At 47.1% G+C, this 27,157-nt stretch overlaps 4 protein-coding genes across 8 annotated transcripts in view; 1 reads left to right on the top strand and 3 right to left on the bottom strand.

Annotated features, from left to right (window-relative positions):
- The window catches only part of CHST4 (carbohydrate sulfotransferase 4), a 17,070-nt gene extending 5,278 nt beyond the window's left edge, over nucleotides 1-11,792 (bottom strand). Inside the window, exons 1-2 of one of the 3 annotated variants that reach the window (XM_072934394.1) lie at nucleotides 11,739-11,792; nucleotides 11,296-11,379 (exon numbers count right to left, since the gene is read on the bottom strand). Coding sequence is in view for 1 of the 3 variants with exons in the window: in XM_032750448.3 (XP_032606339.3) it covers nucleotides 447-559 (113 nt within the window). In the remaining 2 variants the exon portion in view is untranslated. Of the gene's footprint in view, nucleotides 1-446; nucleotides 4,985-5,308; nucleotides 5,595-11,295; nucleotides 11,380-11,738 lie in introns of those variants that run through there. The other 2 variants (XM_072934395.1, XM_032750448.3) reach the window with 2 other exon arrangements.
- On the bottom strand, nucleotides 5,981-23,802 carry TAT (tyrosine aminotransferase). 2 transcript variants are annotated; one of them, XM_030282399.4, is made up of 12 exons: nucleotides 23,663-23,802; nucleotides 15,870-16,112; nucleotides 15,586-15,690; nucleotides 14,699-14,766; nucleotides 14,160-14,318; nucleotides 13,842-13,980; nucleotides 13,273-13,325; nucleotides 12,751-12,903; nucleotides 11,739-11,867; nucleotides 11,296-11,379; nucleotides 9,647-9,745; nucleotides 5,981-8,911 (listed from the first exon to the last, which is right to left on the bottom strand). In XM_030282399.4, exons 2-12 carry the CDS (start codon nucleotides 16,102-16,104, stop codon nucleotides 8,768-8,770), a joined length of 1,368 nt encoding a protein of 455 aa, XP_030138259.1. In that variant the 5' UTR covers nucleotides 16,105-16,112; nucleotides 23,663-23,802; the 3' UTR covers nucleotides 5,981-8,767. The 2 variants fall into 2 exon arrangements, with proteins under 2 accessions (XP_030138259.1, XP_002197132.1); XM_002197096.7 differs by lacking the exon at nucleotides 23,663-23,802 and adding an exon at nucleotides 17,722-17,830.
- On the top strand, nucleotides 21,481-27,157 carry MARVELD3 (MARVEL domain containing 3). Of its 2 annotated transcripts, none has more exons than XM_072934397.1 (4): nucleotides 21,481-21,703; nucleotides 24,899-25,112; nucleotides 25,407-25,504; nucleotides 25,618-27,157. In XM_072934397.1, the coding sequence occupies exons 1-4, from the start codon at nucleotides 21,700-21,702 to the stop codon at nucleotides 26,217-26,219; spliced, it is 918 nt and encodes a 305-aa protein (XP_072790498.1). In that variant the 5' UTR covers nucleotides 21,481-21,699; the 3' UTR covers nucleotides 26,220-27,157. The 2 variants fall into 2 exon arrangements, with proteins under 2 accessions (XP_072790498.1, XP_004176291.4); XM_004176243.6 differs by having other exon boundaries at nucleotides 24,899-25,271.
- The window catches only part of PHLPP2 (PH domain and leucine rich repeat protein phosphatase 2), a 37,637-nt gene continuing 34,152 nt past the window's right edge, over nucleotides 23,673-27,157 (bottom strand). Inside the window, exon 20 of the transcript XR_012057763.1 lies at nucleotides 23,673-23,812. The gene's annotated coding sequence lies outside the window, so the exon portion shown is untranslated. The remainder of the gene's footprint in view (nucleotides 23,813-27,157) is intronic.

Genomic DNA, 27,157 nt, shown 5'->3' with positions numbered 1-27,157 from the left:
TGTGCATGTCTCTGGCAAGTGTGAGACAGTTACAGCCCAAAAACACCTTGTACTATGCAAACTAATGTTACCAGCCTGAGGGAGTGCTCCAGACATATACAGGTTCCCCACTATTGTAGCAGTATAACAAAGAAGATCTGGACCAGAGAAGCTCCTGTCACTGGTCTTTGATGGCACTGATGGTTGCTCACAGTTTTTTCAAATGCTGCTTCAATTTGGCCTGGTCCATTTCTGCAGAATTAGAAGTCATCTGCCCATTCAGGGGTGAGCAGCTGGCATGACTGTCACTAGTGGGAAAAGCTGAGGAAGGGCACTGAGTGACTGTCTGGAGAAGCAGGAACTAGCCTCTAAGCCAGACCCACAGCTTCTGTCCGCAGAAAATTGTCACAACTTGCTGGCATCAAGAGTATCTATACTAGATACCAAGAAATGGTTGAAAATCTCACCTTAACAAGTCCTTGTGAAGCACCACAAGACCTGATTCAAGCAAAGTTGCCTTCTCACACGTTCGCTGCTGTGGTACACGCACCTCCAGGCAGTCACACGAACAGCTGTGCATTCATGTACAGGCGTTCTGCCTTCATGCTGGAGTCTCATACACACCTGGAAGTAGCTCCTACCTACACCTGTGCCTGTCCCTTCCTGTCTTCTTCGTGTACATCCCAGCTCTATGACTGCCCGCCTACTTTGACCAGCCTTAAACTAGAAAACTCCACCCTGCACGAAGCAAAAGGTACAGAAATGGCAGTTCCTTACAGGGGTGTGTATGACCAGGTGCTGATAGTAAAGGAACGGGGCCAGAAAATTAATGAAGGAGACAGATACTTTTAACTCCTATTACAAGCTCCAAAAAAGTCTGCTGCCTGTAAGAGCGGGAACAGGGATGTCTGTAGAACGTCAGAGCAAAGGACAAACAAGTTGTAAAGAGGACCAGCTTGCCCACCATGAGTGCTACTTTCCTACTATTGCTCTGGCTGCTTGTCATATTGTCAGCAGATGCAGATTCACATAAAATCTTTTTTACTCTTCTCTCTCTGTACCTTGCTTGAATTAAACATTTTGGGGCTGGGAAAGAAAACTGTGTGAAAGGACAAGCTATGAAAGGAGCAGCTGGACTTGGTCTGTTAATGATTCACAAGGGTGCTGGAACTGCAATGGGACTGTGCCAGGTAAAGTAGTGAAACAGGGCAGTACTGGGCTCAAGAGAAATACTTAAACACAGAGACAGTTGCTTTGGGTCATTCCTATTCCAGATTTCATAGATTCTGTCACACAGTTTGGAGACATATAGACCTCTTAATGGCGTCCTCTTTGTGTTCCCAAGGACCTCACTGTTGCTCTCAGGACAAGTGGAGTATAGGAGACAGCAAAAGAAAAAATCTGGGCAAGGCTGGTGCTTTCAGCAGGAGGGCCAATCTGAATGGGGCAGGTCATGTTCCTTTTCACTTGTTGCATAGCAAACACAGATGGTCAAGCCCTGGTAACCCTGGGCTGGGAAACAAGGTGAGAAGTTGGCAGTGGTCCAGGTAGGGCCCTGTGGAGGACCACACAATGTTCAGTGCAATCTGGACTTCTGCTATGTGTTCCCAGGCCCTGCAATGACACACATGATTTACCTGTCTGTCATTAAGTGTTAGAAAACATTTGCAGAGGCCACACCACTTGAGTGGCTCTTCCTGAAGGATTATTCCTCCCTGGCTAACAGTTGCATGAACGGAGATGTATGAAAACTCCTGTTCCAGCTGTATGTAGTTTGCCCAAGATATACTGAACCCTTGGCATCAATATGTAGGCTTTATGACAGCACTGAATACTACTGTGCAATCATCTTGTCAAAGGGTTGAGCAGATTTTTCAAATAACCATGTCCCAGTTATTTGTCTGAGTTTTCCACAAGGCATCCTCAGTAGTATGAGCAGTTGCAGAGAGGAGGAGAATGTGCTCTTCCTTGGATTTGAGATTTGGGAGGAGAAACTGGTCTGGCACACTGTATTTCCTGAGACCTGCACATTGCAACACTCGAAGGAGGAACCCTCTGGCTACTGAAAACAAACAACCTGCTCCCCCATATGTCTGACTCAAAAGCTTTATGATGCAAAGCAGAAGCGTATGGGGTTGGTATAATCCCAAGCACAAATATAGGCCATGTGGAAAATGGATTGATATCAGTTCTAAGAAGAAGGACTTGGGGGTGTTGGTGGACAAGAAGCTTCACACGAGCCAGCCATGTGTGCTGATAGCCCAAAAAACAGTCATGTCCTGGGCTGTGTGTCACCAACAGCATGGACTGCAGGATGAAGGATGAGATTCTTCCCCTCTACTCTGTTCTGGGGAGACCCCACATGGAATATTGCATGCAGCTCTGGGGTCCTCAGCACAGGAAAGACAAAGGCCTGTTTCAGTATGTCCAGGGAATGACACATTTCTATTTTCTACCCTCTCTCTGTGGACTCAGAGACTAATGATCTCTGTGAACTGCCCATGCAATAACACTTTGTATTTCTTACACCATGAAGAAGTAAGCAATATGTACTGTGCTCCCAAGCATGAATAAACAGATCACACCTGACCCAGTGCAGCAGCAACAGAAGTAGACTGAGGAATAACGCAAATGGTATAGACTAGAGTTTAACTCCACAGTGCTTATACTGGAGATCCCTCCCTATCCGAGAGCATGTTTTTGACAACTGATAAGAGAACCAGGCATACTTAGGGCAGTGAAACCTGATCAGATGTAAGGCTTGACTAACCCCATGCCCTGTCTTCTGCCATCATCTAGAGGAGATGCCTAGGGAAGAGAACAAGAAAAACATTTCCTCCCTGAAGCCAGGGATCTGGAGTACACGATTCACCTTTCTGAACGCAGATGTTAAAAATCAGCTAGTGAATGATGCCCTCGAAACTCCTGTTTCTTTCTGTTGGCTGTGACAAGAGTGGAGAGTGATGTCTGTGAGTAGACACAGAAGCTGTCTAAAATCAGGTCAAGCTTGTCTTTGCATTTTATAGCACCTAGATATTTTTCTATTCACTTTTCCAGTCTTGTTATGAACTTAAGATACTTTTGGCAGCAACAGGATTCCCTGGCAATATGGGTACATTTAGCTTCATGCTGGGAGAACTACTTTCCTCTGCCATGAACCTACATATAAAAATTGTATTTGGTATAATCACAATTTCTAAAATAAGGACACACTAATAATTTCTCCCTTTTTGCAGTCTTCAACCTATACAAGTTTTTAATATCTGTGCTTATATGCCCTGAAGAACACAACTTTTACCAGGCTGATACCTAAAGGAGCTCATTGTAATCATGCTGCCAAAATCTCTATCACTTTCAGGTGTGAGATGGGATAGTTCACATTTTCTGCATCTCAAAGGTATGATGCTGGAGAGCTGCTGTAAGAGTCAATGCTGTGACTATGCACTGGTGAATGTTTCCTTTTCAAAGAGAGATTTCAGTTGTATTCTAGCTTACACTTCTGAAGCTGTAGAGGAAAATGAAGATTTATGGCTCTGCAATGTCATTGAGTATGACACAAAGCTGCAATGTTGCTGTTCATACAAGGGCCATGCATGCTCTCCTCTGCTGATCAGTGGATTTGAGTACTACTATATTGTGTTTTGAAACGCACATTGAAAGCTCTGCCTCCTGTAGTAAACAAACTTGACAGTAATCTACAAAAAAAAAAAAAACAAAACCAAAAAAACCAAAAAAACTCTGTGTCAATTGCTCATTACTTTCAATGGGATGAAGGCAACAGAAGGGAATTCTGCTTTCAGAAAAGAGCCTTTTTTCAGTAGGCATGTTGTATACAGTCACCCTGGTTGCTCTAGAAGTCGTCATTCATAGAGAATGGAAAGAATGCAGCAGCAAGGGAAGCTCCCGAATGCATAGGAGCAGATGTGCAATGCCTATGTTAAATTCCAGTCAAAGCAAGTTCTTTTTGAGCTAGAGCAGATGTTGCCCCACATGCCTTCCAGAACAAGGAAAAATGAGACAAATTACTGATATGGTGACCTATATGGCAGCATCTCTCCAAGGACAGGCTGCTGTGCCTGTGGCTTTTCAATTGTGTTTGAAGTAAGTTTTAAAGTTATATTTTTATTTAGAGGCAGTTTGAAATAAGTAGACTTATCTGAATTGGCACATAGGAAACCAAATATGTGTTAGGCAAGAGCAAGGATACTGACTGACCTTCTCCCTCTCTCACCCTTGTACAGTTGCAGTATCATTTCTTGTCTTCATTATAATACAGCACTCTAATACCAAGTGGTTGGGGAACAGGAAAATGAGAAAACAAGAGAGACAGAAGGTCACATAATACTTTACCAACACATAAATGAGAAAAATAGTAAAAAAAAAAAAGTATATATTCAACTTTTGAATTAATTTCACTGGTCAGCTTCTGCCTTCTTTATGTACATAGGCAGTCTAAAACCAGAAACCAGCACAGGAACCGAAGTGGGAGCAGAACAGCTAGTTTATAGGTGAGAGAAACAAAAGCAACAAGCAGACCTGAAGCATGCATAGCCCATGCAATACACTGGAGTGCAGAAGACTCTGTGCTAGCACCAACTATTTCTGTCAGAAATCCAGGAAATAAGTAATTCAGACTTATTGACAACACCTCTTTGCTTTGGCAAAGCTTCAGGGAACACTGACCCAAGACAAATAAGGAAAACAAAGACAATATATGACAAAGCAAAGGGCTGGTATAGATCTGAGCTCCCGGCACTGTAAGAGCCCACGTCAGACCATGAGGAAGATTCTAGTGCTTCTGCCCTTCAGGATGCTCTCCCCAGTGCTGGGGACTTAGGCTGAAGGCTAGTATAAAACACACAACCTCAACCTTATTCTGATCTATTGCTAAGCTTAGCTAGCCTGGTAGGTGCCTCCTAGCTACTAGAACCCCGCTGAAGATGTGTCTTGTGTGGCGGTCCTGCCAATGGCATGACTTTGACCATGCTAAGCCTTCCTTCTCCTGCAGAGCTCCTCTACACTCTCACACTCAGGTTTATAAAATCCCTCCCAGTCACCTCAAAAAAGTACTCTTTCCCAGCCCACTGCTGCCACCTCCTCTTTCATCCACAGTCTCTTCCTGGCCACTTCTCATGCTTGTGGAAACCTATATGTGCCTCTGGTGGGTAATGCCACCAGAGCAGGTCAGCTCCTTTGACCCCTCCCGGGGCGTGCTGACAAAGCAACACGCCCCGGGAGAACAAGGTTATGCGCTAGGCTTCACATACAAAGTTTTTCACAGACACCCCCCCACTTGGGGTTCCACTGCCATGCACTGCTCAGGCCTTACCTGAGTTCCCAGAAATGCTAGGCTCTGGTTCACCAGGGCTTCCTTGCAACCATCCTGGGTCCAAATCAGTGAAAACCACATCTTCCCACTGCAGGTGTACAGAAAGGCTACATGATGATAGAAAGCAGGCTAGTGTAGACAGGCTCTTGCCGCCAAAGGCCAAGACCCCAAGGCAAGAATACCCTCAGGGATTTCTCCTCTGGTCTACAGACCAGCTGAAGGCAGTCAGGGCAACTAGAAGAGGGAGTGGGTGAGGCCAGTGCCAGGAGCTAGGTTATAACTGATTTTCCTAAAACACCTGGTGGAACTGATGATCTCACTGCTGGCAGGTGCAATATGTCCCAGCTTGCCTACAGTGTCAGTTTCCCTGTTGGGGTTGAACCTACTGCCAGCTCCTTTGGAAACTGAGGACTAGTACACTTCAAGCTGAGAAGTTCCTTCAATTTCCCAAAGAGAGACCTAGGCATGAGGTTGCCTCCTTGCCTAGGTCTCCATATCTGAGGTAAATCACCCTAATCCTAAACATGGCCAGCACAGAAAAGTGCAGATGCACAATGCAAGCCTGTGCCAGGGTACACCACTGTTGCTCCCCAGCTAAGACAGGGAGGATGGCTGTGGATCGGTGTGTGAGCTGGCACGGGCAAGATGCAGGAACAACCACAAAAACACAGATAAAATGCAGAGTAAATTTATTTCCATTACCTCACCAACCAGGGAATTGTCAAAGTAGGACCCAGGCAGAGGTACACAAACAGGGATGCCAACACTGTGGAATCTAGTCCATGCTCGAGGATCACCAAAAATGTTGTTTTCACATGTATATCAGGGATTATTGCAGGCACAGTTTATACCACTGAGATTTGATCTTTACCACAGCAAAGCAGGAATGTCAAGCATGTTTAATAGGGTGGTTCTAAGTCTAGCACAGGCCTATTTATATAAAGACAGATGTACCAATTACAAAACACACAAGACTAAACAACAATTAATATAATAGTGTTTTTCTACACTTCGCCTGCAAGACATTTGAGTGTATTTACAATCTTCCTTGCCAATCTTCCCTTACCTTCTCATAATCAGTTAAAAGGGCACTGAGGCAGCTCTGCTAAAGCTCTGGAGATCCTGTCTGAGCATCTCCAAAGAGCAGCTTCAGATCTGTGTCTTGACTTCTTCCTTGGTCTCAATGCTGAAGGGGTTTTCTTTGGCACAGAGTACCTCCAAACTCCAACTTAGGCAAGTTTGTATGGCTGGCAAGGTGCTCTAACCTACACCCCCACTATGACACAAAGCATCTGTGAGTATAATACCTGAAAAATGATACCAGCACATTTGTGGTTTAATGCTAGTTTGCTATTGCATCAGGGAAAACCTAGGTGTGGTTAAAAGGATATCTTTACAAAAGATGACAATGGAGGATGTGGCCTTGAGAAATCAAAATATCCTGAGATTATGAGGTATGTATATGCCTATGTTGCTGGCTCTCTCAGCCTTCTCAGTCAAATGCTGCTTGGTCAAAAAGAAACAGGATCGTGTTAATTATTGCAGAATATTTGCATGTTAACAGACATCTCTGGGGGGACTCTGAAAGAAAAGGTGTTTCTGAAGGAAAAGTGATCTCAAAGGATCAGCTTTCTCTAAAACCAGGATCTGTTTATTAGTAATGGGGATTAAAGCCACAGAACCTAAGGTACATGGAGAAGAGTTGAAGGAAGCAGATGGTACATGAAAACTATAGTAGGTTCAAGGTGGCGTTAACAATGCGGCAACATTATGTTGTAAAGGTCTCCTGGTCCAACAGACCCTCCACACACCATCCTGCTTGTTACTTGTCAATGTCTTTTCTTAAGCAGTTCTGGTTATTCAGCTCTATTTGAAGGTATAATGGCATGAAATCTCTGAAGCTGCGTACCATTCACCCATAGCTTCTCTCTCTTTTTGTTCTGGGATTGCTTTCTTTGAAAGGAAAAGATGTAGCATGGACACTTAGTTGACATGTCAAAGACCTTTTCATACACTGCTATCTTTCTCATTTAGCCCTCCCCTCTAATAGAGTGCTGGTACCCAGACTTTGTACTGGGAGAGGTAAGGGGAGACAATTAGACTGTTATAGAACCTGGCAGAACTGGCTGGGTGTAATCTAGAGCTGGCTCACTTTTCCTGTCACTGGGGAGGCAGGGTTGATCTGTGGATCCCAACCCTGTAGGAGGACACGTGAACAGAGCTGAAGGTGGCAATGTAAGGCACTCCACAAGTTGCCCCTCTGAGAGTTCCAGAAATGGGTCCTGAGCATCTCACCAGAACACATGCTGCAATGGGCATTTATCATCTCCTCCCATTTCCACTGAATAAACAGAAAACAGGCTACCAGTTCCTTATTACTTTATGGAGCTGACGTATTCAGCAATCAGTAACCTTGGTACCGCTGGCATGTCACAAACACCACGTAGAGTATGAGCTGTGGGGTGCCACCCCATGATTCACCATTACAGCAGGAAAGGCGTGCCAAGCCTTGAGTACTAAGGCATGGCTGGCTCCAGTCCTGGGGACAGTTGCCTCCCTGCAGCAGCAAGCACAGCACCCACTGCTCTGCTAGGGTCCGCAGTGGGGGAGGCTGTGAGGGCCAAGGAGAAGGTGCAGACAGGATTGTTCTGTGGGGAGTGGACTGGCTGCCACAGCAAGCTGCCAACATCATCGGGGCAGGAGGGCCTGGCTCCAGTCTGTGTCAAGCTTTAGGGCCCATCCTGTTCTCAGGGTTGGTGGGTTTCTTTGGGGGTCTGAATCACTCTCACCCTATCCCTGCTGGAACACAGGATGGCCCTGGGCAGGCAGGGACATGCCTAGTGCACTGCAATACCATGAGGTGAGCAAAGGTGACCCACGCAATGACCAAGCCTAACCTACCACAACAGTAGGACAGTGCAGGACTGCCATGTCAGAATTTTTATTAATAAAAAAGTTACAATAACTTACTCCCTTTATCACACAAAGGGTTCAGTATAAAGAGCTCTGGCATCCTAAGGTAACACAGGGAAGTGAGAGATGGGTACGTTTCTCTTATCCTTCAAGACAGCAGCCTTCTCCTGTCCCCAAGGGGAAGTGTGCCCAGCACAGGAACCACAGGCCAACAGGGCCTTTGCCACAGGGCCCAACCCAGGAACAACCTTCTGCCCCGGAGTGCAGCTGGTTCGTGGGTAGCACAGACCAACACAGGGCACAGATGCTGATTCTACAGAGACATGGGGGACTGGAAGCAAGAGGATGTACAAGCTCTAGTGGAGGAGGAGAGAGAAGTGTTCTTCTTTCCATAATGCTGAGGAGTCTGTGGAGCACAAAAAGTGAAGCAGCAGGACAGTGGCTGCTTACAGGCAGGGAGAGGTGGGACTGGTTGGAAGCAGCCTTGCCTGCCCAGCTGGGCCTCATACAAGGTCTAGCCTGATAGAGGCAAAGGGCCAGCTGTAGCTACTTGTCACACTCCAGATCCTGGGCCCCCTCAGCACCCTGGTAGTGCATCTCACAGAACTCCTGAATGCGACTGCAGGCCTCCAAGATCATCTCCTCAGGTACAGTGATCACTACACGGAAGAAGTTTGGGTACTCAAAGCACTGAAATGAGAAAAGATGAAGCTGACAGATTACCTGGGATAGTGCCAGTTTTAGAGCCCTGCCTTGGCACCATGAGCTACATCAGCACATGAATACAGTCAATGTAGAACAGGAGGGCTTGGTTCTTGCTCTCTTAGACCATTTTTCCTGTTCCAAGCAAATCTCTCATCTCCATCTGTGTAGACATGATGCTGTGAGGGGGACAGGCCAGAGGACTTTGCGAGAACTGTGCAGACCAGACTGTGCAGGGAATGGGCTGTGAGGAGTTAGCGAATGAGAGGCTGGAGAATATTTAAGGCCCTGGCCATATTCAATGTTGGAAGTGAATGCAAGGCACAGATGTTCTCAGCCTTCCCTATGTCTGGAGGGGTGAGGGACTGGAAATAGACTGAGGAAAGGAACATAGGTGGGAGCACTCCTCTGAAGGGAGCACCTTCAGCAAGGAAGTGTGGGGGTATATGGATTTCAGGGATACAGCTCTGCCAGGCTGAAAAATACTGGGCAAGCCTGGAGTTGGGAAGATCCTGGCAGCCTGACTGAGGGCTGTTAGTGAGCCAGAGACTGCCACACACAGCACGAGGAGCTGACAGCCAGCTCCTACACACTATAACAGACCATGAACACTTGCATACACAACTCCCAGCCTGTCCTCAGAGCTCAGGGTTGCAAACCCTACAGTTTCTCCCACCCTGCTTTGGCCTCACAGCTCCTTGGGGCTCTCAGTGTTAGGCTCACCGTGGCTGGCAAGCAGAACACAGACTGCTCCGAGATGAGTCGCTCAGTGAACTCCACATCATTTTCAAACTCCGGAAAATGCTCCATCTCTATCTCAACCTGCAGCAGAGGGATGTAACATAGCAATCAAGGGCACCAAAACTATCTACAGTGTCCTTGTTTACATACATGGCCCAATGACTTCCTAGTTAAGAAGCAACTGTCTGCCCTCAATTTTTGCTTATGATTTGGGCTGCCTGGGATTCAAGACAGAAACATATAAATGAAAACTGGGCTTCTGAAAAAGCTGTCATTAACTACCTAAAGATAGAATTTCAGTTAAATGCTGCTTCAATAAAAAAACACCTGATAGAAAAGACACAGTAACCAATTAGAAGTGAAAAGGAATAAATAAGACATTGAGACAGAGCTTGGTAGAGAACTCAATATAAATTAATAATCCTGTCATGCAAGAAAAAAATTAATGCTTTGGTTTAAAATAAAAATAAATATAGCAAGGTCTGGAATATTATGAACAAAATAAATCCTTGTAGGATGATATAATTGGTAAAATGACATGAAAGTGGTAAAATCTTCAATAAATATTTATTTTCAGTATTTGGAAAGAAGGCAGCTGTCCATCTCTCACATAAAGACAGTGCTATTATGGTAATTTGTTTATAGAATCCCAGAATGGTTTGGATTGGAAGGAACCTTAAAGATTATTTAGTTCCAATGCCTCCACCACAGGCAGGGCTGGCACCCGCTAGATCAGCTTGTTTGGGGCCACATCCAGACTGACCTTTGTAACCAAAGAAGACTTGAAACATCTCATTAAAATATTCTTAAACAGGTAATTTGAGAGATAATTTGCTTACATAAGTTCTGAAAGAACTAGTAGAAAACAAAAATAAACACATGACTTAATTTTAAATAGACAGCCAGCTACTGTAGAAATAAAATAAGTATGCAAGAATCTTAGAGTTGTGCCTCTACATAAAAAGCATAAGAAAAATGACCTGTGTAGCTCTGAGTAAAATTTGAAACAGGGTCAAGTGATAAGGAGTTTTCTATAGAAATGAGTGAGACAGATACTGCAGTATTGTCCAGTTCTGAGTCCATATTTTAAGAGTGAATGCAAAACTGGAGACATTATGAGATCTAACAAAATAAAAGGAAAAAAATTCAAATGTGTCAAAGTGTCATAAATTTCTCAACTCAGCTTGATGAGATGAAAAAGGAAACTTCAGCACATTATAAACTTTAAAGCAAACAGGCATGGGAAAAGGCAGAAGAAAAGGCAACACCACAGGCAGAAGACGGGCATGCTAGCATGAAGAAGGCTACATCTTCTGCAGGAGGTATGATATTCTGCCTTGTTTTATAGGGGCTTCCAGTTGCCATTGGGCTTCATTTCCAGGTGAAACAGCCTTGTCTTGAAAAGTACAAATCATGGAGTGTTCTGTGCAGAAGCAAGTGGGTTAAGTGTACTGGCCTCTGCTCTGTGAGCAGTTAACAGCATATCCTGGCCTTCTAAGGTGACAAAGGGATGCATTTACAGGGCAATTTGAAAATGCACAGTAACTGAGACCTGGTGGCAAGTACCAATCTGAATCATTGACTAGCTCTGGCAACCAGATGTAGGGTGAGTGTTGGCAATCCTCACTTACCATCAGGTACATAGCTCCAGTAGGCCTGACAGGCTGAAGGCCAGGGATAGCTGATAAGGCAGCATAACAAAGGTCAGCATTAGACTGAAAAGCAAAAAGGAGAAATTTCAAAACAGGAGAAATTCCAGAAAACAGCTCAGTGATTGGAAGCCAAACTCTGGACTGGGACTATGAACAGGTTTGCCAACTGCAAATAAAGGGACAACAAATGCAAACAGTATAGGAGATCATGGCCTTGAGTACAGCAGGTGTTACTGAACTGAGCTCAGAAAGTCAGTGCCAAACTCCATCCCCTGGGTCAGCAGCTTCAGCAGAGCTAGGCTGCCTGAACATTATCACAGTCAGTATTTCTGCCCGTTACAATGTCTCCTGCTGGAATTGGATGTGATCTCCCTCCAAACAACCTGTGAACAGCCCTTCTTGATCTATAACAGCTTGTTTACCTTGAGGATGCTTAGGGTGTTGTGGTAGAACTCAGGTGGTGTTCGGTGCAAGATACGCTCCAGTGCTCCTTGGACAATTGTGCAGGGTCCTAGGATCCTTTGACTCAGTCTTAGAAGGCCATCCCTGATCTGAGAAAACATAATATTTGCAGCTTAGATGATGTTTCCCTAAAGGAAAGGAACAGCTCCAAGGCTGTATTTCTATGGCTGTTCACACCCTTCTCTTCAGTGAGCATACAAAGTACTAAAGAACATTTGTTTGACTATATGCCAGGTTTAGCAGATTATTTACAGTGCCATTCTCTGTTCCTTCATTTCAGATGGAAATGCCAACAGAAACAACCTTCGGATCTTCCCAATCTGACTCAAACCAGGCTGGAATATAGATAACACAAGTAAAGCCAGAGCTGTTCCAAATACAACTTTGCATTTCCCTTTGGTTTGTGCCCACAATCCACACTTTCAAAGCCAAGTAAGGACAATCAATATTAGCTTTTCTGCTCACTCATTTGGTCCTCTCTTCTCCCTCTTCCTCTGCAGAGAGCCTTCTAGGTGGAAAGGTCACTGCAGTAGATGGTTGTTCTTGTAACACAGCTGAAAAATAGCCAGATAAAGTACTGGCAGCACTACGAGGTGCTTTGTTCTTACTTTTAAGAGAAACCATGTAAGAGAGCACACAGACACCACCCATGGACTCCACATGCTAGATAAACAATGCAATACTTTCAGTGCACACTGGAGCTCTCTGAGAAGTTAGAAGCACAGAAAAAGGAAAAGGCATACATTAATGAGCAGCAGAGAAATGGAGTGAGTTACAGGGTAGATGTGGGTAGAAGACCATGTCTGGGAGCAGATGGAGTAAGGAAGGGACATGAAGCGGGTAAGCACAATTGGGTGACACCCAGGCGAGAGCAAAAGAGCAGTACCCGCCTGTATCATTTAAAGACCCGGTGATCCACATACTGAAGACTCTGCAAGTCTGTTGCCATGACAGCAACATAGGGGTTCTCACCTCATTACCAAAGATGTCTCTCCTGTCATGAATTAGGATCCAGCCCATCCGCCAGCCAGGGACTAGCCATCGCTTTGCCAAGCCGCCGCAGGACAAGATTGGCACATTGGTGCTGAGAGTTGCAATGGGCTCATACTTGCAGTCAGCGAATACCTGTGACCGGAGACCGTGTTAGGGCTGTCCCTGCCTCTTACTGTGAGAACTGGGGCAAGCATGAGGCTTAACAAGAAGGGATGCAGGGAAGCAATGGGAAACCAATGGTGAAAACTCACAGCTTCAAAGTATGAACATGGTAAGCACACAGATATAAAAGCAAGCTGTTTGTGAAGAGGAAGGGAGCTGGATATGAGAGGTTCCCCTAGGACTGTGCTCCAAAGGACTGGGAGCTCCAGGCATGGCCCCAGGCCCAAGGAAGTGGAGGTGTCCTTCACCTCTAGAAACGTGGCTGCCATGGCCAAGGATTAGGTACATCAAAAAGAACAGGCAGCATTGCAAGTGCAAAGGACTGCAACGGACACTCACCATGTCTCCGTAGATCTCATCAGCCAGGATGGGCACACACTGTCTTGATGCCACTGTGGAAGAGAGGGCATTCAGCTTGGTCACCTGTATCCTCCATGGGAACAGACTTGCCCTGCAGTCTGCAGGGCCTGGCAGAGTTCTGAGGGAAGCTCTGTCTCAGGGCACAGGGTCCCTATCTTCCTCCTACAGACTGTTCATTTGGTGAGCCTGACCACTGGGGATCCCTGCCCTGACTGAGCCTAGTTCTGCTCCAGCTGGGTGGGGACTGCCAGCACAGCCCTCCCTGTCAGGACAAGGAAGCATAGGGCTCCTGTGAACACTCCAAGTGAAGAGCCAGAGGGGAGAAATGAGCAGTCCAAGTCACACAGAGTTCTTGAGGAAGACACATGCTCTGCATGTGTCTAGATAAGACAGCACCTCCACACTGAGCAAGCCCTCATTCCTGAGGTGGAGTCAGTCAGAAGCAAAGCCCTTGGCCGTGGTGCTGCGGTGATTGAGACATGAGCAATGGGGGCAGACATTAGACTGCAACCATGTCCCAAGCCCCAGAAACACACAGGCAGGCTCACCTGCCAGGATCTCCTGGAGGTGGTTCCTGCTGAACACAGAGCCACAGGGGTTCGATGGGTTGTTCACAATTAGGCAAGCTGTTTTCTCATCCACCAAAGACTCCAAGTGCTCCAAATCAATTTCCCAAGCCTTCTCTGGCTAGTGAAGTGAAGAGAAAAGGAAGTAAAAGCTGAGGAACTGGACCTGCCACACAAGGTCAGATGTGCCAGGGCACCCAGGGTTACTCACGTTGCCTTCACCCACTTCTCAGGTGGGGCCAGAGTATTTATGAGAGGAGAAATGTCAAGGCTGCCCCTTCCGGGCCTGCCACTACTTACCAAGAGATTATAGAGTTTGACCTCTATTCCCATAGACAATGCCAGAGTCTTGTAGAGGGAGAAGCCAGGCCGTGGCACCAGGATGTTCTGGCCTGGGTTGGCCAGCACTGCCAAGGCAAGCTCTATGGCCTGACTGCAGCCGCTCGTTAAGATGACATCCTGCAAAGAGCACAGAAAGGTCAGTGGAAAGCACAACCACTCTGAAGTACTCTGGACACACAGGAGTGACGTAACATCCAGGCTCAGCTCTGCCAGGGAGAGCTTCTCAGCCAAAAGGACAGTGCCAGGCCTGACTGAAAGCAGAGAAACTTCAGCTGGTGGAAAGCAAAACCTCCTCCTGGGGAGGGTGGTGGTGAAGGGCTCAGGGAAGGGATGAGGGCAGCAGGAGGCCACCTTGGGACAAGGTGATTTGACCAGCCTTTAGTCCTGTAACTGGGCAGGGAGGGAGAGCTGGGGCAGGGCCCCCATGCCCCACAGTCTGCAGGCAGCAGCACCCTGACTGTACTGAAGTGGGGAGTGCCTTGGCTGGGCACCAGTACCTGGGCCTTCAGTGGTGCCTCCGGGCAGTTGTAGTATGCAGCCACAGCTTCCCGGCAGGACTGGTAGCCTGAGGAAAGACATTCAGACATGGAAAGGAGGTTTTTATAGACTCTTTCCTTCTTGTTACCAGTAGTGTTTGTTTCTTCTTACCAGTAAAAGGCTCACAGCTGCTGTGATCTGGGGAAAGCCCATTTGGTGGTGTCCCAGGGTGGTAGAGACTGTCCTGCCTCAGGCTGAGCTCCGTGCAGCCCCAAGGCTGGGCCAGGATGGCCAAGAGCAGGGGCAAACCTTGGGCAGGGAGGCAAACCCTGGCCCCAGCATGTCCCATGGACAGAACTGACAGGAGCAGAGTGGTAGGTAGGCAGGGAGTTTTCTAAGCCAGAAGGAAGCTAAGACATGTCTTTCATTGTTCAGTGATGGCACTGGGGCAGCTCTCCCTGTCACCAGATGAAGGGTCCCATGATACAGGCATGATCTATGCTCTGTGCGTGCTTTTGGCACTAATTGCAAACAAGGCTCAGGGTGTCAGTGAAGTCAGGGAGCCCAAGGAAACTCCTGGTTAAGGCAGATCAGAAAGGAGCTCGGCTGTAACCCATGGCAGGGACACACAGTCCCAAGCCCTTCTGGGTTCTTGATAACCTGTCTGCCCCAATGGCTAGGGCAGCAAACAGCTTCTGCAGGATCTCTGGGCCTCAAACAGCCACACAGGAAAGAGCACACAGGTGTATCTGGGGGATACATATACTTGTGTGTTCATGTGACTGTTGGTGAGGACAGCTGTAGGGAGCTAATGGAAAGATGTCTGTGGGCTCCATACACCTGCTGTGGGGTAGGAGCTGGTATATGACTTCATCCAACTCTCAGTGGATGAGCTTTGTCAACTTACCAACAGATGGAGCATAACCATTGTACTGTCCTGAGTCCAAAACCTCCTTCACAGCCCGTGTGACCTCATCATTTGTGGGAAGGTTTCCAAAGACCGTCGGGTCTCCTTTTCAAAGATTGAAAAAACAGTCAAGTTCTAGCTGATCTGTGACAGGCACAGAGCTGTGTGGTTGTCTGACCTATCCCTTGGTGTTCGCACAAACTTTGTGCTTCAGAGCCCTGCAATCTGTCAGCCACACAGCTGATCCAAATACCTGGAGGCTTCAGCCACAGGACTATGCTCACCTAAGGACAAGGAGATCATGGCTTTCTTTGGGTTGGGTTCCACCTTCATGCTGTCTACAATGGCTCGGACAGGATTGAAAGTCTTCTTTGACATTTCAGAAGCCCTGACAGCCCACCTTGGCTTCCGACCCTTCACCTTCCCTGCTGATATGGTGTTCCCAGTGTTCTTGAGATGAACATCCAGCATAGGGGCATGATCTCCATGGCCATTCACTTGGATCAGGTATGAGTCCATCCTGAGAGCTGCCAGTGCAAAGTGAATTTCCTGGGCTTAGTTAACACATGTCAAACAAGAAATATTGTTTGGGGTTGCATTTAGGGATGCAGCCCATAAGTAAAACTTCTAAAAGCTGTAGACACTACCTACTGCCTTTGGACAAAGCAGCAGCAGCAAGTAGGGCCGTATTTGGTGCCAGGATGTAGTGAAACCCCATGCATAAGTGAGAGAGCAATACAGTGGGAAAGATTAAGGCACTTCTGTGTGTTAGCTGCACCCCTACCTAGCATGGACCTCCTGCACTGAGGAGTAAAAAGCCCTGCTAAAGCCAGAAGTCAAGAATTAGCAGTATGTTGTAGTCACTGCAGATTCAATATTCCACTGACAGAAGGACCAGGTCACCCACTTTCTCCGCCCAGCCATCAATTTGTACACCTCAACCTGCAAACACAAGGGCTACCCCACTATGTGTGTTCATATACAGTATCTTCCTCCAGTCTACAGACAGAAATGCAGCGCTATAAATCAAATATCAGATGCCAAAAAGGTAGTTCTTCTTCAATGTTAACAGGATGCACTGGGCAGTAGCAGGATAGAGGTCAGACCTTACTTTTACTTCTGTCAGCAGAGAACAGCCCAGCCCAGAGAGCCTAGAGCAAAAGGAAATGCTTAGGAAATGGAGCAGGACTGGTATGGCCAAGAGGGAAATCCAGGAGGCAGCACTGCCCCAAAGAAAGGGCCTGTAGTTCAACCTGCAACTGAGTAACAAGCAAGGCACAGCACAGGAACAGCTGCCTCCAAGACCCAAAAATGGACACAAAAGTGACTTACACATTCCAGCATGTTATACCCAGAACATGAACTGGCAGGAAAAGCCTAACTTACAAACTGATAATGACTCAGGGATTTCCACCTGCAATTTAGGGATAGGGCACAGAAGAGGCAGACCTCCTGAGCCACAAAGTCTGTTTTTGCTAATACTAGCACACTAGCTTGTAATCCTGCCACAAACTGCTATGCTTTCTATTCTGTCCTATTTCTCTGCTCCACTGAAAAGCAATTCAGTAAACAGTGGCCCTTTCCTGTTAGCCCTCTCCTGCATAGCTCCACACTTGCAGATAAGCACAGCTTCCTCTTCCTTGATGCAGAGAGTGAGCCAGAAGGGCTGTAGTGTTGCCTGGTTCAGGCAAGATTTGCTATCTGAACAAATTTCTCAGTGTTTCAGTGAAGTTTGCACCTAGAGATGCCCCATGCTGGTGCAGTTACTCTACCAGCAGTGCATTATTAGGCAACCCAGGCTGATCTAACAGGGTCACAAAGCAAGACTTCAGCTTTTGTGCTAAAACCTTCTGGGTTTCCTTTCCACCAGAAGAAAGTCAGCTGAAGAAATATATAGCAGGGCTGCAGAAAAAACTGAGCCTAGAAATGAGCCATGTATCTCAATTCAACAGCTGGGCTGTATCCCAAATATGCAGTCTGTCCTAGCAGAGCTCTTACACCACCCGCACCACATGGTTCTTCTGAAAAGGGGAGCTGTATACACAGGCACAGTAGTTACCTTCAATGTAGGCAGCCAGGGAAGAATTCCCCACTACCCACCTGAAAAAAACAAGGCACCAGAGCACAGCACTTTACCTTCTACAGCACAGACAGGGAGACACCAACAAGCCTGGAGGTCCAGTCCCTAGTTTTCATCCAGGACAAATCCCCTTGAGAGGAAAGTCCTATGAATTTTTGCCCATGAAATAATCCCCAAAACTGGGCGTTGAGACTGAATCATTTAGCCATTGGCTCACAGAGAGGGCTGCTCTCCCCACCCAAAAATGACCTCTCCTCCCCTTTGCAACTGTAGTCACTTCAAACACCTGGAACATGGCTCTGCATTAACTCTTTCAGGAGGCAGCCTAAGGACACAGCTTGGCTTCCTGGCGTGCCTGGGCTGCCATCCTTTGCCACCACTTTCCTCAGTCTGCAAACACTGCTGGAGGCAAATCTGCAGAGTCCAGGTATTCCAGTAATAGCACCTTGTAATTCACTGAGAGTGGACTGATGGACCATAAAGCTTGAGGAAGCCATCAGTCTGTCCTGACCTAAGAATTTCTGGGATCCCAATGCACCAACTGACAAACAGCAGTTTGTGGCTTCATTACAACTGGGACTCATCTTCCTCAATAAACTAAAGGGAGGAAAGCATTTCTCTAGCCAGTGTTTTGGAGGCACCAGGACCTAAAGGATTAAAGTAAGCTCAAATGGTCATTGGTTTGGAGGGGTTTTTTTTGCCTTTCCCTTTTTGGTTGTTGTTGTTGTTGTTGTAAGACCCAAGTAAACTCATAATTCTGGCAGCCATCAGAAATTATACAATTCTTGCAATTCTTCCCTCTTCGATGGGACTACAAACCACAAATGATACCATTCCCAGAAGGCCCTTTTTTGCTAAGTGACGCGAACCTATGGCTTCCTGCCTCTTAATTTCTGCATGGCTAGGATAAATTAGATACATCTGCACTCTTCCTGCCTTCTAAGGGCTGCTCCAAATGTTCCCTTATTGCCATGGCAGCAAATGGCCAGAGACTGAAGAGTTGCTCAGGAACAAGAGGGACTTGCCAACCTTCGAGCAACAAGATTGCTGATGCCTTCACTGCAGAGGCCAGTGGTCACTGTGAATTTTACCTGTTTTTACCTGCACCCGAGGAGGTATAAAGGGCCTTGCATTCAACCCATGCTCACTACACAACCATCAGTAAAGCTGCACCTCCCCAGGTGACACGAGTGGCCCCTTCCCTCAGTGCTGTGGTTGGGCTGACACTGCTGGGGAGCCCATGACCTGCTGTGGACCCCGTATTGCAATGGGCACTTCTGAAGCCACAATGGGGGCCAAGGATTCAGGGCTGGAGGCAGGTTGGAAGGCAGCGGAGTGCAGACAGCAGGTCTAACCAGGATCCTTTGCCCCAGACTGGAGGGTAGACTTCTCACTGCAACTAGCCCCAAGGCCTTTGGACAAGGAATAGCACCTTTCAATAGCACGCTTTCACAGAGCAACATCTTGTATTGAAGCTGTTTGGACTGTCTTCTGCTGAGGGCTGCACAATTTCTCTATTCTTTTGACTGAAACCTGACATGAGTAACCTTTGGAAGTTTATGCAGGCCCTCTCCAAGCACCTATGGGTTATTTTCTCACTTCCCCCAGCTGGCCCCATCTCTTACCACGCTGCAGCCCTGGCAGGGTTAAACATGACATTGGGAGGCCTCAAGGACGATGCTGTGTGCTCTGCCTAGCAACAATCCCCAAACTGACGCAACTGGAGCTCTACCCGTCATACTGCACACAGCAGTGGGGTTCAGGGGAGGCCACAGTGCAAGTCTGTTGCCAAGGTGGGGAAAAATGTGGCTCTGGAGACATAGGAGGCTCAGTTACATAAGGCTGAGAACCTGGTGAAAAGCAGGGTGAGGACAGAAGTGTACAACAGCATCAGTGGGTTTCTCCTGCTATTACAATGGCCCTCTCCTCTCACTGCATGACTCCAGTCCTCCTCCAGATGCTTTCACATGGGATTTGCAGCCCCTATCCTCCCACCCTTTGTTGTTCAGGGGCTCACAGGACAAAAGCATGAACACACAACTCAGTAATTAGTATTCTAGAAATATGGCCAAGCCATCCTTCTATGGTGCGGTGAAAGAGGCAGCCATACCCTGCGGGATGCATTTCTGCCAGCAAGGCTGCCATCTCTCTGGACTGTCAGGCCCTATCCTCCCCACAAACACCCCACCCTACTGACTTGCCACCCTCTGTAGTTTGCTCCTCTGTCCCAGCAGGTCAACCTCACAGGTATCTTGTGCATACCTCTTCAGGTCCCTCTTTCTCGTGTAGCTTGAACAATTGATTTTTATCCCTTCCCATTGGAAGGAGAAATTAGTGATAACTTCAGCTTTTTTTATTGCACTGCCTTTCTCTGGTACCAGGGCTTCCAGAGTCCCATTTCTGTGAGCAGAGGTGAAGCCAGTAAGACTAAGCAATTCAGCTTCCAGACTGAGCTGCAGACACAAACAGTTGCTTGAGGAGAGCACAGGCTCAAGCATTGCTGCACTGACAAACCTGTCTCTGTCAGACGGCAGGTAGGTCATACAAAAGGATAGTTTTGCCAATTCAGCATGCACTGAGAGGTGCAGGGACAGACACCCAACTAGTACTCCGCATAAAAATCCACCAGGGTCGGTAACAAATCACTTCACTTGTTGCCTTCTTATATTTTGCTTTTATTTCCAGCAATTTATGTCTACTCCTTTCACACATTGGTACAGCACCAGCCAGTTCAGGTTTTGTGTGTATCCTAACCTCTGTTTGGTCTCTGCATTCACACTTGAATCAGCTTTTAATAACCAATTATATGATCTTTCCTTTCTCCTTTTTTTTTTTTTTTTTTTTAATCAATTTATTGTTAAGGTCTCAGATGAGCAAATAGCAATAAAGCCTCCATGTCTCTCATGAATGTTGTGTCTGTTCATTGATTTGACAGCGTCATTGTAACGCTGCAGCAGGTTTTCTGGGCACAAGGCACAGACAGGTCATACAGGCACCCTGAAAATGCATATATTCAGAGTTAAAGCTGTCTGATGATGTAGGCAGGGCTGCTGTGCCAAACCTGCATGTATCTGCATGAGCCTCTGATCAAGTGATGGTGATGCTTGTGCCTCCAGCAATCTTAATTGCTGAAATGGAGCATGAGCACCTGTTACCTCTTTGCACAACCAGAGCAGAAAAATCAGCTCCAAAATAGCCCAGCTACACTCTCCAAAGCTGTGCAAACACGGTGTTTAAGAGCCAGAAAGATGGCACAATCCATAAAGAGTGGCTCAAAGCCAGTAACAGGGTAATTCAAAAATTTACAGTTGCTACAGTTTATCTATCTGCCCGTATTCAGGATCAATTTTGATTTGATCTCAGAAATAAAACTCTGAAATACACTGAAATTGCACAGTCTAGCTAGGGATGCCTATTCTGGAAAAGCATCCTGTGTACTGCAAGTGGTTTGCAGGATGCTCTTGCCGTCTGTGTGAGCTGGGTTTTGGAAAGCAGAGCATTAGCATCTAGGGACTGTCTGGTCTCTGCATTTCTTTTGGAAGGGGAACAAGGTGGCTCTCACAGTACACAAATCAAGGGCATTACAGGAGGGAGACTGTCCTCCTAGAACTCTCCTCTGCAAGCCCTGGGCAGATTGAAAACAGATGCATTAACACACCTCAGTGAGCACCATCTCCTACTATTTGCCATTTCCCTCCATCAGGAAAACTAGGGAATGTAAATGCCATGACTATGGCATCTTGTGTGCCTCCCACAACACCAGCACTTGAAAATGCACTGCAGTAGCCTGACAGCAGCTGTGCTGGGCACAGCAGACTGCACTCCCCACTGTGGTGCTGGGAGGGGGCAGAGTCCAGCAGGTACAGAACCTTTGCTTGCTCACCCTGGGCACTGAGTCCATAGGCAGCACATTGAGAGACACAGAGTGCACTCCAAGTTTGTGGGGAGTTGGAAGCACCAGTGAGCTACAGGCCCAACAGCCATGACGAAAGACTTGCAACTCCTGTTACAGATGCCGAGAGAAATGTTCCACAATGTGTGAGTATTACTGGTTTCTGAGTACAGGCATAGTGAAAGAAAACATCTTGTCCAGACTTGTGTCTGTTTACATCCAGATAAATATTATCCAGGTAAGTGCATATCCTGTGTTTGACTTATGACTTCAGAGACTTGAGGTGTTGCATGATATGTCATAGCAGCTGTCCTCCAATGGCCTTGGAGCCACTGGAACAGTGACCAGGTAATGGGGGTGGTGTGGAAAGGGGCACAGTGGCTTCGTGGGGTGAGATGACTCTGTGAGCTTATAGTGGCTGGCGTGGGCAGCACCAGCACTTCCTTCTCACAAGAACACAGACAGGCCAGCTTTCTCATTACTGAATTACAGCCCCAGTGATGGAAACCTACCATCTGTTGACTAATCCACACCTGCAATAACTGTTCATATCCTTATAAAACAGTGGAGTTGGAGTGTGTGTGAGAAACACTGAGGATGCCTAAAAGAAATCCCTTTTGCTTCAAGCTAAGCTGTTTCCTGACTATGCCAACAGCAAACAGAGTGAACAAAACATTTCCCTGCTCTTGACAAGAGTTTTTTACAAGTTTGCAAGTTGTCTAGATACCTGTCTATTAACAAGCTTGCAAGCTGTTAAGAGATGGTTGTTATTTCAAATGAGATCAATCTTTTTCTCATAGGTTGTATTTCTAGACATTTCTTTTGCTTTCTTCTGAATCCCCCCCAGTTGATCCACTTGCCTCTGGAAATACAGTGTGCAAGACTGAGGCCAAGCCAGTGCTGAAGTGGGGGCAGAAGAATTTCTTCACACGTCCTATGTGACATTCCTGTTCATACACCCTAGAAATGTTAGTTTTTTTCGCAACAGGATGACATTGTGGACTTGAGTTCAGTTTGTCATTCACAGTAACCTCCAGTTCTTTTCTACAGTACTGCTCTATCGTCATCATGCTGTACTCATTGTCCCTGTGATTATTTATTTATGTGGGACGGTCAATAAATCTGGTTGTGGTGTTCAGCAGTGATTGTGCTGCAGCTCCCAGCTGCTTAAAACTGGAGACATATGAGGCAGCTCATGACTTGCTCCTACCACTTTATCCTCCAAGTTCCCAGGGAGGGCACTGAACCAGGTGAGAGCTCTTGGTCCATGGCAAGCCAAACCAGATCCTTCCCTCCCTAAGCACAGCAATGATATCAGAAGTAGCTAGACACAAAGAAGCCAAAAATAATAATAGTAATAAATAATTACAAAGAGAAGTCAAAACAGTAGATTAATATTGGTATCAACTTCCTATTGCTCTGTTCTGCTGACTGGCATTCGTTGTAGTGAGAACAGGAACCCAGAAGATGATGCTGACCAAGTTCAGCTACAGTACTTTGAGCAAGAGTGAAGTGACACAAAGCACGTTTTTAAGATTTCTCATTATAGCAACAGAAATAAGACTCCTAGAGTATCTTGAAGTGTGTACCTCACTTTTTAGTAAAACACTGAACACATCTCCAACAGAGCAATACTTCCTGTTCTGTCTTTGAACAAGTAAATCACACACAAATCCAAATAAAGCTTTATCTCAGTTTGTTGGATGACCAGCAGCAACACTACACATAAGAAACACTTATTTCATCCCTTCTTGTGACTCATGTTTATCCAACTTAGTTCTTCGTGTCCCTTTCATGTCAGTTAAAAGCTCTACTAAGAAAAATGGCACTGTGCATGACCCTAAAAGTTCACAAAGGGTTGCTAAAACGTTTAAACCTATCCAGCAAGGAGGCCTGCTTTCTGGCACATCAACACGAGTGATGCAACATATGCTGATGAACAGGTGTGTGCAACAGCCACACTGCTGAGCACCTGCACTATCTCCAGACTCCTTGTCCTAAGCTCCCTATGGATTCTCCATTTTCTAACTTAGCATACAATTTCTGTTCCCTCTATCTGAACTGGGCATTGAAGCAATGGTTCTATTGTTTTCCTTCTCTCTTACCTCAACCAAAGTAAATTTTAAGATGCATTTTCAGATCTCCGGTCCTTTGTAGAGTCAGGTGAAGTGTTGAGGAGAGTGTTTTCCCACAGTGCTGAGATGCAGTTTTTAGGCTTTTCACCATGTAAGTCTATAGGGTTATTGCTGTTGCTCCTGTAGAGACAGAAGGGTAAAACAGTCTTACTGTTGCCACAAGTCTTGCAGATGGAGGAAATGTATTTCTGCATGTTAGAGACAAATTTAGAATGTGTGCCTCTAAGGGTACATACTCAGGTACTATGTCTGAGACTTTACAGTGTAACTGCTTTCCCAAAAATGTGTTTTCCTAAATGCAATGAAAGTATTTCTTTGCAATTATTTTGCTGTAAAAGCAAAGAGCTTTTACAGGCACTGTTTGGTCAAACTCTTGAATAAAAGAATTTGCTCGGAATGTGGAGTTTTCTGTATTTCCAAATTGTCCTGCTGTTTACTTTTCTCCCTTTCCTGAATCAGCTCTGCCCTTACCAGCCCTGTGAAATTCTGACACTTGTACATGGGTGAGATCCTGGACACTTGCCTTCACTCCAGCCACCACCAATAACCACAGGAGAATTCATCACCTCCTCTGCTGGCAGGTGATGGCTGCTGTGCTAAAGAGTCTGCCAGGATGGGAGGACAGACTGGCAGCAGGACATTACTGTCTGTAAAAAGGTCCCATTATATAGTCTGAAGTGGCCTCCAGCAAAAAGACACAAAAGGGGTCTATTTGGTTCTGTACGGCTAAATATAAGGTAACATACCTAAAGAAAATTACCTGAACATCGTCTGCCAACGGCTGAACTGGAACCTGACAGCTGCACTGCAGGACAGATCCCAAGGTGTTAGTGACTGTATCTGGAGACAGGCTCTGTGCTGGGGCAGCTGGAGAAGCAACAAAATGCTGTGTATTGCCAGGACAAGACTGAGACAGTTTTGCTGATGTAAACTGCTGGTGCACTTGTGTCTTGAGTGTGCAGTCACTGCATCACAGGATGGGTTTGGGGAGTTAGGGCAGGCCCAGAGAGGCTGGGAGTGGAGTTGCATAAGGGAACAGAAAGGCACAGATGAAGTTTGCAGAGAACGAGGTGGCAGAAAAGCTGAATACGAACACTCACCAAAACTCACAGCACAGGAAAATGTAGAACTTGTACAATTGTGAAAATTTAATTAGTTAAATTCAGTCAGTTTCCAATGGGTTCTAACAAGCATGTTCCGTGGCAGGTGAAAAACCTCGAGACGTTATCGCCACAAGGGGCTGCGGGGACAGTGTCCGTGGAAACGAAAGGGAGTGGGCACACACGCCAACAGCCGGTGAATCGTGCGGAAGTGCCGGAAGAGCGCGCACCTGCGCCGGGGAGCTGAGCACCTTCAGACGGGGCAGGGCCTGGCCCGGTCGGAGCTTCCACCACTTTGGAGAGGAGCCGGCGGGCCGGAGGCGAGCGGACAAGACGGAGTTCACCGCGCCGGCAGTATCTCGGGGCGGCCCGGCCCGGCCCCCCGTCCCCAGCGCCGGCGGAGCGGGGCCGCGCCGGGCCATGGCGGAGCGGGGCAGCCCCCGTGCCGCGCTGGGGGGACGCGCCGGGGCGGGCCGGCGGTGAGGGCAGCGGGTGGTGAGGGCAGCGGGCGGGCGGCCGCGAGGGGTCCGGGTCCGCGTCGGGGCTGAGCGGACCGGGCTGGTGGGAGCGAGGGGCCCGGACGGGTCACTGCCATCCCTATCATCTCTTCTTAGCGTCGTAACCGGGCCGGAGGCAGAGGGGCCGCGCGGAAGCCGCGCCGTGCCAGGGTCGCTGGAGCGCCGCCGCTGCCTGTACCTGCACACGGGCCGGGGTGAGCGCGGCCGGCAGGAGCCGCTCCCTCCGTCGCGCGGAGCGCAGCGTCCGGCCCGGCTCCCGCCCGGGCGCTCCTCTGTGGCTGCAGACTCACCTCGGCCTCCCCTCCAGCCTGGTGCCAGATGGTGGAGGTCCTGCTCGCCGCCCTGATCCTGGTCTGCAGCTCCGTGTCCTGCGGCTCGGCGGGAGGATACACCGGCCTCCCCGCCCTGGGGGGCATCTACTACTACCAGTACGGCGGAGCCTACAGCGGCTTCAGCGGGGCGGATGGGGAGCGAGCCCAGCAGCTTGACCAACGTTTCTACTTACTGAAGCTGCCCATTGCAAGGGCAGCGATGGTCGTGGGAGGGTGTCTCCTGGTCTTCCCTTGTGTTCTATTTTTGGTTAGTGTTCTGCAGGTCCCGTGGCACTTCCCAGCATGGCTGCTAATTGAATGCACCTTGTACATAGTGATTGCAGTTGGCACAGTGCCTGCTCTGTACTATTTCCTCCATTCTCTGCTGAGCGTTTATAATTCGTCAGTGTGCAAAGAGCGAGAGCAGCTTTATCAAAGCAAAGGCTATCAGGGCTTCTGGTGCAGCCTGCATGGGGCAGAGATTGCTGCTGGCCTATTGGGCTGCATGGCTGCCATGGCATACCTGCTCAGTGCAGGCATAGCTGTCAGAGATTACAGGACAGTTCATGAACAGAAACAGAAGCCATTGCAACTATAAGAACTTTCAAATGATTCCTCCACTCCAGTAATGGTCTTGATTTTTGCCAGTCTCCTCACTGAGATGAAGCAGTATACTTTCCTTTCTTCGGGACAGTACAGCCTTAATGCTACAGAACACTCACCAGGCTGGCATAGCTCTAAATATGGTAGAGTCAGGCTATTCCTAACTTGAATTTGCATTATTGAGTTATTAGTGTCTCAAAGCTGATGCAATTGATTGTCTCTGCTTCACAGGCAGCCCTTCCCTTCTCCAGTGAGACCTTGATACAAGTAGTGCCACTACATGCATCTGTCAATGCATGTGGTGGCAATACATGCTTTCAGCTTTTTGTAGCTGAAACTGTCTTTACAAAAGGCATGTGACTTCACTGAGAAAAGAGCTCTTAAAAACAAGTGACTGAGGCCCATGGTTGTGACAGCTAAATATTGCCTCCTTGTAGGTCTCTTGGAATCAACAGACAAGGGTGAACATGACATTTATAAGGCCTTGAAAAAATCCTGAAAAAACCTCTCAAACTCAGTCTAACTTGTGATACAATGCCTTTTCAAACTCCTGGAGAGGGTGCATTTATGTATGAAATGGTCTTTTTATATAACTTCTATACAAGAGTTTTGCTTAAAAAGATGCCCTGGATTGGGATAATCAGACAAAAGCTTTATGAGATCAAATGGGTGATTGAATATAGGAGTATATAGTTTTTGAAATACATTTTCAATGTAGGAGTTGGAGAAATGAGATGGTGCTTTTTTTTTTGAAAAACTTTTATAGGAAATTTAACTGGGAAAAGTAGCACTAGAATCACCAACTGATGTCTCAAAATGAAATGCCACTTCAGAGCATTGTCCACTGTGTGCATTGCTCATATGAGGATGGAACCACCACAGTCTCATAGAAGAGTTCTGCCCATATTAAAAGAACTAAACATAACAGAAAAA

The sequence above is a fragment of the Taeniopygia guttata genome, chromosome 11 (assembly GCF_048771995.1).
Source record: "Taeniopygia guttata chromosome 11, bTaeGut7.mat, whole genome shotgun sequence".
Classification (NCBI taxonomy): Eukaryota; Metazoa; Chordata; class Aves; order Passeriformes; family Estrildidae; genus Taeniopygia; species Taeniopygia guttata.
The sequence above is the reverse complement of the archived record's forward strand: the minus strand, read 5'-3'. Positions and strand labels throughout refer to the sequence as shown.

Excerpts from the sequence above, each read along its gene's own strand:
- TAT (XM_030282399.4), bottom strand. The coding sequence starts at position 16,104 with ATGGACTCATACCTGATCCAAGTGAATGGCCATGGAGATCATGCCCCT. Across the intron at positions 11,380-11,738 it reads ACACCCTAAGCATCCTCAAG|TCTAATGCTGACCTTTGTTA; the intron begins GTAAACAAGCTG and ends TTTGCTTTTCAG. Across the intron at positions 9,746-11,295 it reads CTGGAGCTATGTACCTGATG|GTTGAGATAGAGATGGAGCA; the intron begins GTAAGTGAGGAT and ends CCTCTGCTGCAG.
- MARVELD3 (XM_004176243.6), top strand. Across the intron at positions 25,272-25,406 it reads CGCGCCGGGGCGGGCCGGCG|CGTCGTAACCGGGCCGGAGG; the intron begins GTGAGGGCAGCG and ends ATCTCTTCTTAG. Across the intron at positions 25,505-25,617 it reads GTACCTGCACACGGGCCGGG|CCTGGTGCCAGATGGTGGAG; the intron begins GTGAGCGCGGCC and ends CCTCCCCTCCAG.